We start from the raw sequence: 12,843 nt of genomic DNA, 5'->3' as shown, positions 1-12,843 counted from the left end.
GAAAGCAAAGAGTTGAAATAAACGGGACTTTTTCCGAGTGGCAGGCAGAGACTAGTGGGGTACCGCAGGGATCGGACCTTGGACCCAAGCTATTCACAATATATATTAATGATCTGGATGATGGAACTAGATGTAATATCTCCAAATTTGCAGACGACACATAGCTGGGTGGGCGTGTGTGTTGTGAGGACGATACCGAGAAACTCCAGTATGAATTGGACAGGTTGGGTGATTGGGCAGAAGCATGGCAGATGCAATATAACGTGGATAAATGTGAGGTTATCCACTTTGGTGGCAAAAACAGGAAGATAGATTATTATCTGAATGGGAATAGATTGGGAGAAGGGGAAGTGCAATGAGACCTGGGTATCCTTGTGCACCAGTCGCTGAAGGTAAGCTGCAGGTGCAGCAGGCGGTTAGGAAGGCAAATGTTATTTTGGCCTTCATAGCGAGAGGCTTTGAGTACAGGAACAAGGATGTCTTGCTGCAGTTGTACAGGGCCTTGGTGAGACCACATCTTGGGTATTGTGTGCAGTTTTGGTCACCTTACCTGAGGTAGGATGTTCTTGCCATGGAACAAGTTCAGTGAAGATTCACCAGGCTGATAACTGGGATGGCAGGTATGACGTATGAGGAGAGATTGGGTCGATTGGGCTTGTACTCGCTGTAGTTTAGAAGAATGAGAGGGGATCTCAATTAAACTTATAAAATTCTGACAGGACTGGACAGACTAGATGCAGGAAGGATGCTCCTGATGGTCGGGGAGTCCAGAACCAGGGGTCACAGTCTAAGGGTAAACGGTATGCCATTTAGGACAGAAATGAGGAGGAATTTCTTCACCCAGAGTGTGGTGAACCTGTGGAATTCTCTACATCAGAAGGCAGTAGAGGCCAATTCATTAAATATATTCAAGAAGGAGTTGGATATATTTCTTAAGGCTAAAGGGATCAAGGGGTATGGGGAGAAAGCAGGGACCGGGTACTGAATTTGGATCAGCCATGATCACATTGAATGGCGGAGCAGGCTTGAGGGGCCGAATGGCCTACTCCTGCTCCTAAATTCTATGTTACCTATGTTAATGTTGAAGGTTGGAAGCTTGCAGAAGAAGCAAGGCTTGCTGTGGACCTTAAGAGCAGCAGCAATAATGACGTCAACTTCTGCGACTTTTTGACTGGAAATATTGAATTGCCAAGGCTTCCCACACACTGGAAATCAATTGGCCAATTGTGGTAAATTTGTATCAATCTCACAGACCCATTTGCAATCGTGATGGAATCACTAAATTAGGGGAAACCACCAATTCCCCGCACCTGAATTAAAATTGACCCTATGGTGTTAAAAGACGATCAGACCATTCAAATGCGGTCCATGCAAGTCACGTATAACGGATATCCTTCTGTCTGTAATACCACGGGACATTATTAATTATGTAGATGCGCTCGTGCAGAAAATACCAGGGAACGCTTTTAGAACATGCCAGTGCACGAATCGTTCCTATAACAACAGCTGCGGTTTCCTCGGTGCAATATTCTGTTTTCAACTTCTGGCAACAAATGGCCACAAATCGATCGAAGGTGAAAGCGACCGTTAACAAGACAGAACTGTCTCTTGATGCATGAATTAAAGTAATGCTGAGACTGCATCCGGGAGTAATGGACAGGAAGCTACCTGGAAAATAAATAATAGGAATCCGGTTTAATATCAAATCAGTGATAATGACCAGGAGTTCCGTCACCGCCATGAACACCAGGTACCGAGTGATACATCTGGAGAGACCGGACATACCTCGGGGCAGGATCACAATCGCCACGAAATTAACTGTAAGAAAGAAAGACTTGCACTTAATTAGCGCATCACCGGACGTCCCACAGCGCTTTACAGACAATGAAGTGCTTTTGGAAGTGCAGTTACTGATGTCAGTAAATTGGGATGTTTGTGTCATTGGTTCTGTATGGTTACAAGACACTAAATTGGGATGGTTTTTGTCTCTGGTACAGTCAGATCAGCAGCCCCAATCAACGGTGGGTTTGTTGCCCACGACTACGCCTCTATGCCAGCTTGTGAGTCTCATATTTACACTAATTTATTGCTGGGTAATATTTTATACGTATACATTTTTTGACAAATTTGTACTTGGTGTTAGGGTGAAACTGCCAAATCTGCAATTACTATTCATCCCTATTGGTCATGCCGACATGAAGAGTCATTTGTTTAGTGTAGGACTGGAGTACATGTAGGCCAGACCAGGTCGAGTGGGAGGTTCCCTTCTCTGTCTCACATTACAACAATGTAGCAGCTTTCATGCCTATTCTAATGGGAAATAGAGGAATGGCAGAGTCTCTAAGCAATTATTTTGTATCGGTCTTCACGATAGAAGGCACTAAAAAGTTCCCAATAATAATAGATAATCAAGGTGCTATAGGGAGGGAGGAACCTAAAACAATGTCTATCACTGGAAAAAAAAGTAATAAGTAATGAGAAAAAGCAAACTAATGGGGCTAAAGCCCGACAAGTCCCCTGGACCAGATGGCCTGCATCCTAGGGACTTAAAATAAGTGGCTGCAGAGATCACTGCAGAGATAGTGGATGCGTTTGTTATAATCTACGAAAATTCCCTGGCTTCTGGAGAGGTCCCAGCAGATTGGAAAACCACAAATGTTACGCCACTATTCAAGAAAGGAGGGATACAGAAGCAGGAAACTATAGGCCAGTTAGCCTACCATCTGTCATTGGGAAAATGCTGGAATCCATTTTTAAGGAGGTAATAGCAGTACATTTAGAAAATCATAAGTCAATCAAGCAGAGGCAACATGGTTTTATGAAAGGGAAATCGTGTCTGACAAATTTTCTAGAGTTCTTTGAGGATGTAACAAACAGGATGGATAAAGGGGAACCAGTTGATGTAGTGTATTTGGATTTCCAGAAGGCATTCGATAAGGTGCCACATAAAAGGTTACTGCACAAGATAAGAGCACACCGGGTTAATGGTAATATATTGGCATGGATAGGGGATTGGCTAATTAACAGAAAACAGAGAGTCACGATAAATGGGTCATCTTCTGGTTGGCAATCAGTAACAAGTGGGGTGCAACAGCGATCAGTGCTGGGGCCTCATCTATTTACAATCTATATTAATGACTTGGATGAAGGGACCGAGGGTACTGTAGCCAAATTTGCTGATGATACAAAGATAGGTGGGTTAGCAAGTTGTGAGGAGGACACAAAAAGTCTGCAAAGGGTTATAGATAGGTTATATGAATGGGCAAACATTTGGCAGATGGAGTATAATGTGGGAAAATGTGAGTTTATCCACTTTGGAAGGAATAATGAAAAAGCAAATTATTATTTAAACGGAGTGAGACTACTAAATGATGCGGTACAAAGGGATCTGGGGGTCCTAGTATATGAAACACAGAAAGTTACCTTGCAGGTACAGCAAGTAATTCGGAAGGCTAATGGAATGTTGGCATTTATTGCAAGGGGTTGGAGTATAAAAGTAGGGAAGTTTTGATGCAACTTTAAAGGGCGCTGGTGAGACCACACCTGGAGTACTGGTCTCCATAATTAAGGAAGGATATACTTGCATTGGAAGAAATGCAGAGAAGGTTCACTAGGTTGATTCCTGGGATGAATGGGTTGATGTATGACTGAAGATTGTGCAGGTTGGGTCTATACTCATTGGAGGTTAGAAGAATGAGAAGTGATCTTATTGAAACATAAGATTCTGTGGGGCATGGACAGGCTGGACGCTGAGAGGATGTTTCCCCTAGTGGGGGTATCTAGAGCTAGGAGGCACAGCATCAGAATAAGGGGTCGCCCATTTAAGACGGAGATTAGGAGGAATTTCTTCTCTCAGAGGGTTGTGAATCTTTGGAATTCTCTACCCCAGAGAGCTGTGGAAGCGGAGTCATTGAATATATTCAAGGCGGAGACTGACAGACTTTTGAACTACAAGGAAGTCAAGGGGTATGGGGGGAGAGTAGGAAGATTGGATCAGCCATGTTCTTATTGAATGGCGGAGCAGGCTCCAGGGGCCGATTGGCCTACTTCTGCTCCTGTTTCTTATATTCTTATTGTCTTATTTTATCTGATGCCAGCCCACAAACGTACAGATTTATTGTATTCACCTTATCTCAATAACATTGTTTTCCAAACACTGAAGCACTCCATGGACAATTCTCACAATGCACAATTAATCCTGTGGTTTATACCTTCATTATTTTATTAATTCACCGAGTACATTCAGTGGATATGTGACCGCGTTCTTTAACTCCATTCTGAATTTACACTGAGTCACTGCATAAATAAAGGTGTTGGTGCAAGAACTCAACAGCTGAAGCATATTTCCGCTTTCTTGTAGAATAAATTTGGGGTCACTGAAGCCTTTGATTATATAATCATTTGTAAATCGCTCATAAAAGAACTGTACAACAAATGTCTTCCACAACAGGATGAAAGTGCCCGAGATGGCGAAGAGTAAAACGATGGACTTTCTCCGGCTCTCCATCTCTGGGTCACTCTGATTCTCTCCATTGCTGTGGGCCCGGAGTCTCCTGCGGGCTCCACTGGCCACTAGAATGTATCTGACGGTCAGAGCATTGAGCAGCAAAATCAGAAGGAACGGGGCACATGGGGTCAAAATACGGTCGAACCAGTCAAACGCTCTCCATACGGGTGAGGTATAACGGATTTTCTTCAGTCTGCAATACCACGGGACATTGTTACTTATGTACATGGGCTCGTGTATAAAGTACCATGGGACGCTTTTCAGACATCCCAGCGCACAGATTGTTCCTATAACTACAGCCGCCGTTTTCTCGGTGCAATAATTTGTTTTCAACTCCTGGCAACAAATGGCCACAAATCGATCGAAGGTGAACGCGACCGTTAACCAGACCGAACTGTCTCTGGATGCATGTATTAACGCAATGTTGAGACTGCACACTGGGGTGATGGACAAGAAACTACCAGGAAAATAAATACCCGGAAACCGGTTTAATATCACAGCAGTGAGCATGACCAGGAGATCCGTCACCGCCATGGACACCAGGTACCGAGTGATACATCTGGAGAGACCGCACCTTCCTCGGGACAGGATCACAATCGCCACTAAATTGACTGCAAGGTTAGAAAGAGATGAAGAATTAGAGTAAGCTCCAAAGAAGTGTTAGGTTGACCGGAATTATGCAAAAATAGCAGCTTTGTTAGCTGAAGCGACGAAAACAGTGTAATAATCCAAAGTGGAAGTGGGACAGACCGCCAGTTCGGGTGAATGAAAGTTAATAATTTTCATTTATAATGGGGATCCATAAGGGAACAAATCCAGTCAAACAATTTTATACGTTTCAAATGGATTAAAAGAGTGGACTGTGCAATGATAATTAAAATAACCCATACCTGCCTGAGGAGGGACAGAGCAGCGTTTTTAGGAAAGATGTCAGGAGCAGCGAGTGTGGAAGTCCAGTGAAGGATCGAACCAATGGTCGGCGTTATAAAATGGAACAGAAGCCCGGGATTAACGTGTTCCCGGAATAAGGTTTATTAATAAACTAGTCACTTATTTGAAGGTTTCGAATTGTTGACCTTTAGCTTACCTTCAATAAGTCGATTCGTTGAAGCCAATCAGCGTAAAGTAAATCATTAAATCATCTCAGCAATTGATTGATATGTTGGATTGATTAATGCTGCATTTGTCAACAAATGGTTCACCTATCATTATTAATCAACAGTCAATGATTCACATATTCATTACATTCATCGGATGAGACGTTTAACCGAGGCCCCGTCTGATCTCTCAGGTGGACTTATAAGATCCCATGGCACTATATCGAAGAAAAGCAGGGGAATTATCCCGGGTATCCTGGCCAATATTTATTCCTCAATCACATAGGATATACGGCACAGAAACAGGCCATTCTGCTCAACCAGTCCAGTCCAACATCACTAAAACAGATTACCTGGTCGTTATCACATTGCTGTTTGTGGGAGCTTGCTGTGTGTAAATTGGCTGCCGCGTTTCCTACATTACAACAGTGACCACACTTCAAAAGTACTTCATTGGCTGTAAAACACGTTTTGACGTCCCGAGGTCGTGAAAGTGGCTATATAAATGCATGTAGTTCTTGAAAGCAGTCATCAATTATTTGTATATCTATGCGGACCAATTTGAATTGCAGAAAATTAACGCGAGTTAATTAATTTAATTTAGTTGCTGCAGCCATGCCTCTCAATTGATGCCCCTTTGTTTTCTCACAGGGTGTTCAGTTCTGAGACGGTCGGAAGACCACTTTCGCTGTACTCATCATCCGCCCATATGATCTGGGGCTCTTCAGTTCAGCGGTGGGGTTGGCTTTGAACAGATAGGCAGCGTTTCTGCATGTTGTACAATAGTACACCTGTTATATTCGATGTTTGTCTCACACCCGATGTACAAATTAAAGACATGACTGCGGATCTTCCACAGTGACTGAAGAATTACACTGTAAATAACTTGAATATATAGAACGCCAAGGCACCTGGGGGCTGAGAGCGCCCTCACAACCGCACCCCAGCTTGAGCCAATCCGCAGGAGAAAAGGGAAGATAAATCAGACAGATTCATCAATTACAGTAATGTGATAATACCACTGAAATAAAATATGAATAACGTGATAAAAATGTATGAACACGGTTTCTCAGTGTGCTGTTGGTATCTAGCCTGCTTGTGCACTGCAGTGATATGATGTGCAATAAAAATTGTCATTTAAAGCAATCACGTTTCCCAGTCACACCCAGCTGCAACCGATTGCTCGGAGTCGCGCCAGGGGATGAGAGAAGGTGGGAACAGAGCTTAGATCCCTGGAACTGAGGGAGGTGAAATATTATTCGACTTGATTTCAACGCAATTGTTATAGGTACATGTAATTCAGTTTAAAAACACAAAGATATTTTTGTGGTTAAATTGTCTCCATCTATCCACAATCGTCCAGAAACAGTTAAACGGGAGCAAGGCGGGAGCTGGTGGATAGTTCGCCCGCTCCTCAGAGCGTGGTGGTTGGAGAAAATGGAGACACATTTCGAAGTGTTATTTCGAGGTGGGTGTTCGGGTCGGCTTATTTCACTCTGCACCACTACACAGGCCGAGTACAACCATGAAAGTACCCTCTTACCCTTTCTAGATCTTTTCATCGCTAACTGCCATCGTGACATCAGCCGCCTCCATTTCTCTGCTCCCCTCACTCACGCCAACCTACCTCCCTCTGAACTTGCAGCACTCCATTCTCTTAGATCCAACCCTGACATTGTCATTAAAACTGCTGACAAGAGTGGTGCTGTTGTTGTTTGGCGAATCGACCTCTACTGTATGGAGACTGATCGCCAACTCTCCAACACCTCCTCCTACCTCTGCCTGGACCATGACCCCACTAGCAAACATCAAGCCACCGTTTCCAAGGCAGTCACTGACCTCATCTCCTCTGGAGATCTTCCCCCCGTGGCCACCAACCTCATAGTTCCCCAACCCTGCACAGCCCGCTTCTACCTCCTTCCCAAGATCCACAAACAGGACTGCCCTGGTAGACCCATCGTTTCAGCCTGTTCTTGCCCCACCGAACTTATCTCTTCCTATCTCGACTCTATCTATTCTCCCCTTGTCCAGTCTCTTCCCACCTACATCCGCATCTCTTCGGACGCACTCTGCCACTTTAACAGTTTCCAGTTTCCTGGCCCCAATCGGCTCCTTTTCACCATGGACATACAATCCCCCTACACCTCCATCCACCACCAGTATAGCCTGAGGGCGCTCCGCTTCTCCCTTGAATAGAGGCTTGAACAGTCCCCATCCACCACTACCCTCCTCCGCCTGGCTGAACTTGTTCTCACATTGAACAACTTCTCCTTTGAATCAACTCATTTCACCAAATCAAAGGTGTTGCTATGGGTACCCGAATGGGTCCCAGCTATGCCTGCCTTTTCGTGGGATATGTGGAACACTCTTTGTTCCAGTCCTACAAGGGTCCCCTCCCGCACCTCTTTTTCCGGCACATTGATGACTGTATCAGTGCCATTTCCTGCTCTCGCCCTGAACTAGACAATTTCATTCACTTTGCCTCCAATTTCCAGCCTTCCCTCACCTTCACATGGTCCATCTACGACTCTTCCCTTCCCTCCCACGACTTCTGCTTCTCCATCTCTGGGGATAGCTTATTGACCAACATTCACTACAAGCCCACTGACTCCCACAGCTACCTGGACTACACTTCCTCCCATCCCGCCTCCTGTAAGGACTCAATTCCATTCTCCCAGTTTCTCCATCTCAGCCGCATCTGCTCTGACGATGCCACCTTCCACACCAGTGCTTCCGACATATCTTCCTTTTTCCTCAACCAAGGATTCCCCTCTACCGTGGTTGACACGGCCCTCAACCATGTCCATTCTATCTCCCGCACATCTGCCCTCACCCCTGCCCCTTCCTCCTGGAACCATGACAGAGTTCCCCTTGTCCTCACCTTTCACACCACCAGCCTCCACATTCAACGGATCATCCTACGCCATTTCCGCCACCTCCAATGTGATCCCATCACCAAATGCATCTTCCCCTCCCCTCCCCTTTCAGCATTCCATAGGGACCGCTCCCTCTGAGACACCCTAGTCCACTCCTCGATCACCTCCAGCACCCCTTACCCTTCACTCAGCACCTTCCCGTGCAAGCGCAGGAGATGCAACACCTGCCCTTATACCTCACCCCTTCCCACTGTCCAGGGCCCCAAACACCCCTTCCAGGTGAAACAGCGATTTACTTGTACTTCTTGCATTCTAGTATGCTGTGTTCGCTGCTCACGATGTGGTCTCCTCTCCATTGGGGAGACCAAACGCAGATTGGGTGACTGCTTTGCGGGTCACCTCTGTTCAGTCTGTAAGGGTGATCCCGAGCTTCCGGTCACCTGTCATTTTAATTCACTGCCTCATTCCCACTCAGACCTCACTGTACTTGGGCTCTTGCATTGTTCCACGGAAGTACAGTGTAAACTCGAGGAACAGCACCTCATCTTCCGATTAGGCACTTATCAGCCTTCCGGACTCAATATAGAGTTCAACAATTTCAGATCATAACCTCGGCCCCCATTACATTTTTACTTATTTTTTATCCCCACCTTTGTTATGGCCCTTTCCCACCCCTTTTTTTCTCTCTCCCACATGGCAGCTTTCTCTCATTCTGCCAGGTCATTTCACACCTAATCTAGAGCCGTCTTTTGTCTCCACTAGTCCTATCACCATCTCGTCTCGTTTTGAATACCTCTTAACGTCTCTTCACTTCTCTTTTGTTCTTTCCCAGCCTGGCCTTTCAATCTATTTCATTTCCTGTGCCTTTCCAGTCTTGACAACGAGTTTGACCCGAAACGTTGACTCTATTTTGTCTCCACGGATGTTGCCTGGCCTGCTGAGTTTTTCCAGCATTTTCTGTTGTTATTTCGGGTTTCCAGCATCCGCAGTATTTTGCTATCATACATGAAAGTAAACAACCGGCATAAACACTTGAAGGTAATTGCAATCAACTGTCGCACTGAACAACAGTCCTTCTATGTGTAACATCGGTCGAACCAATCCCGCTGTACAGACGACTCCGGGGGGAAAACATTGCACAAAGTGTGGCCAATAACAAGTTACTGAGACGATCCAGATAACTAACGCTTTTTACAATCAATAACTTACTGCAATACTTTACCTGGCACAGCGATAGCTGCAAGGACAGTGTAGTAAATGGCATATACTAGGCCTCTGGGTGGGGCGTGCATTTTCTGTGAGAAGCAGCAATGTCTATTCCGGATCCCACACACGCTCTGTTCGACATTTAAAGGATCCCTTATTATACCTGATGTGAACCCTCCGAGACACAATTAGATGACATCACCATAAGTGTTAGTTACAATCATTGCACAAACAAGTTAGGTGACATCACCATTGGTGTTAGTTATAGTCATTGGACAAACAGATGAATGCACCGGATTTGACTCTGATTTCTGTTGCAGTAGAATGGACAAAACTGGACGCCACCGATTTCTAAATGAAAACGCCGAATAGCTACAATGTGAGCTGAACACTGGAGTCACATTGCAATTTTCTGGTGTTTTTCCTTTAAACTTCTGCGGAAAGGAAATGTAGAATACTTGATATCAGCATGTAGCAACTGTTCAAAGAGAAAATGGAAGCCCCTTTAGACTGTCTGTTCAATGGTTCGAAGGTGGCTCCATATTGTTAACAGTTATGGTTTCCCCACATTTCAACAGTGACTACACTTCAAAAAAGTACTTCATTGGCCGTAAAGCGCTTTGGGACGTCCCATAGTCGTGCAAGGCACTATATAAATGCAAGTCTTTCTTTCCTTCTTTATTTAAGCATAAGTGAAACTTAATACACCCACTATTGGAGCAGCAGTTTACAAAGTACGATACAGAATTATATTGCTCGTCATTGTCCTTTGGGTAGTAGGCGTGGCCCAATCCTGGTTCCTTCTACTCACAGGAGCATCTGCACCTGTCTGGATCAGTGCCCTTCCTGGCCCGTCTAGTCTGAGAATGACACAAACCCACTAGGATATACCCCCAGAACCTGAACTACAGAAAGATCCATCTAATCATGTATTTTCCTTAACCCTGCATTCTACCCAATCAAGAACCCGGGAAGCTCTGCCTCCCACCACAGGCTTTGGGCCCCCGTAATCTCCTTAGCACAAGATCTTTCTGTTCTTGGTTTCCATGTTGATGACGCAACCTTGATGACAAGGGCTTCCAATTAGAGTCTCATTTTTCACATGATTTCTGCTAATCCTCACAGAAGAGAAAGAAGTCTACATTAATAAAACTATATTAACTTAATAAAAACTATAAACTGGCACTCTTAATATTAAACTACGGTCTAGCAAAGCTTAATCCTGAAAATTAGTAACAAGGGATTTAGAGTTGATTATGATTCCATGGCTCACTAATTTTCACATTCCCACAGATGTGGAACCAATGAGATAAAACTCAGAAAGCTCTGAGCCTACCCTGTCCTTTTCCCTTGCCTTTATAGAAAAATCCTGGAACTCCCACCCTAACAGCACTGTAGGAGTACCTTCACCACACGGACTGCAGCAGTTCAAGTAGGCAGCTCGCCACCACCTTCTCAACGGCAACTAGGGATGGACAATAAATGCCGGCCTTGCCAGCGACGCCCATATCCCCAAAATGAATTTAAAACAAATAACAGTTGTATTTAGATAATAAAAGAGGGAACTTGTGACGCACCCAGAACCTTCAGTCAGCAGGAATCAAAGGCAGTATGATTTCTGCAGAAAGAAGCTTGTCAGAGAAAAGCCTAGGGACATTTAACTCTTGCCATGCCTAATCCCTCAAAATACCTTCAAAAGCTCATATTCTTACACTGTGCCTCACAAACTGGCCCAGTTACACACAATCCCCCATTTGTGGGAGAAAGGTTACTTCTGCAATGGAACACTTCTGGGCATTAATCATTTTTGTACTTGTTACGAATCATAGAATCGTAGATTGATACAGCACAGCAGCTGGCTATTCGGCCCATCGTGCCGATGAAAGTGCTATCCAATCGGTCCCAACCGCCTGCTCTTTCCATGTAGCTCTCCGAATGTTCTCCTTTCAAGTATTTATCCAAATTCTATTTGAAAGTTTCTATTGAATCTACTTCCACTACCATTTCAGGCAATGCATTCCAGATCATACTTACTCGCTAAACAAATTATTGTTCCTCCTGCCATCTCTGGTTCCGTTGCCAATTACATTAAATCTGTGTCCTCTGGTTAGCGACCCTTCAGTCACTGGAAACAGTTTCTCCTTTTTTAGTCTGTCAAAGTCATTCATAATTTTGAACACCTGTATCAAAACTCCTCCTGGTCTTCTCTACTCCAAGGAGACCAATCCCAGTTACTCTAGTCTCTTCACATAACTTATTTATTTCATCCATGGAACCATTCTAGTAAATATTTCAGAAAAATAGGAGCACAATTAGACCATTCGGCCCTTCCAGCCTGCTACGCCATTCAACACGGTCATGCCTGATCCTCTATCTCAATACCATATTCCCGCTCTCTCCCCATACCGCTGATGCCTTTTGTGTCTAGAAATGCATCTATCTCCTTCTTAAATATATTCAGTGACTTGGCCTCCACAGCCTTTTGTGCTAGAGAATTCCACAGGTTCACCACCCTCTGACTAAAGAACTCTCTCCTCATCTCAGTCCTGTATGTCCTACCCCGTATCCTGAGACGAGGACCCGTCGTTCTAGATGACACAGCCAGGGGAAACATCCTCCCTCCATCCAGTCTGTCTAGCCCTGTCAGAATTTTATATGTTTCAATGAAATATTCTCTCATTCTTCTAAACTCTAGTGAATAGAGGCCTAGTTGACACAATCTCTCCTCATATTACATTTGGTTCCCTCATCCAAATCATTGATATATATTGTGAATAGCTGGGGCCCACGCATTGATCCCTGCGGTACCCCACTAATCACCGCCTGCCACCCTGAAAAGACGCATTTATTCCTACTCTCTGTTTCCTGTCTGTTAACCAATTTTGAATCCATGCTAGTATATTACCCCCAATCCCATGTGCTTTAATTTTGCACACTAACCTCTTATGTGGGAATTTGTCAAAGACCTTCTGAAAATCCAAATACACCACATCCACTTGCTCTCCCTTATCTATTCTACCAGTTACATCCTCAAAAACTCCAGTAGTTTTGCCAAACACGATTTCCCTTTCATAAATCCATGTTGACTTTGTCTAGTCCCGCTGATATTTTCTAAGCGTCCTGTTAGCACATCCTTCATAATAGACTCTAGCATTTT

General features: G+C 44.5%; 1 protein-coding gene across 1 annotated transcript; it reads right to left on the bottom strand.

The window, feature by feature from the left end:
* Positions 1-4,216: 4,216 nt before the first annotated feature.
* On the bottom strand, positions 4,217-9,772 carry LOC147119854 (putative G protein-coupled receptor 139). The gene is made up of 2 exons (XM_085984165.1): positions 9,703-9,772; positions 4,217-5,118 (listed from the first exon to the last, which is right to left on the bottom strand). Exons 1-2 carry the CDS (start codon positions 9,770-9,772, stop codon positions 4,217-4,219), a joined length of 972 nt encoding a protein of 323 aa, XP_085840291.1.
* Between the last annotated feature and the right edge of the window lie 3,071 nt (positions 9,773-12,843).

The sequence above is a fragment of the Somniosus microcephalus genome, chromosome 4 (assembly GCF_052327205.1).
Source record: "Somniosus microcephalus isolate GS21.2 chromosome 4, FLI_Smic_1.0, whole genome shotgun sequence".
Classification (NCBI taxonomy): Eukaryota; Metazoa; Chordata; class Chondrichthyes; order Squaliformes; family Somniosidae; genus Somniosus; species Somniosus microcephalus.
This window is presented reverse-complemented; position numbering and strand designations above follow the sequence as displayed.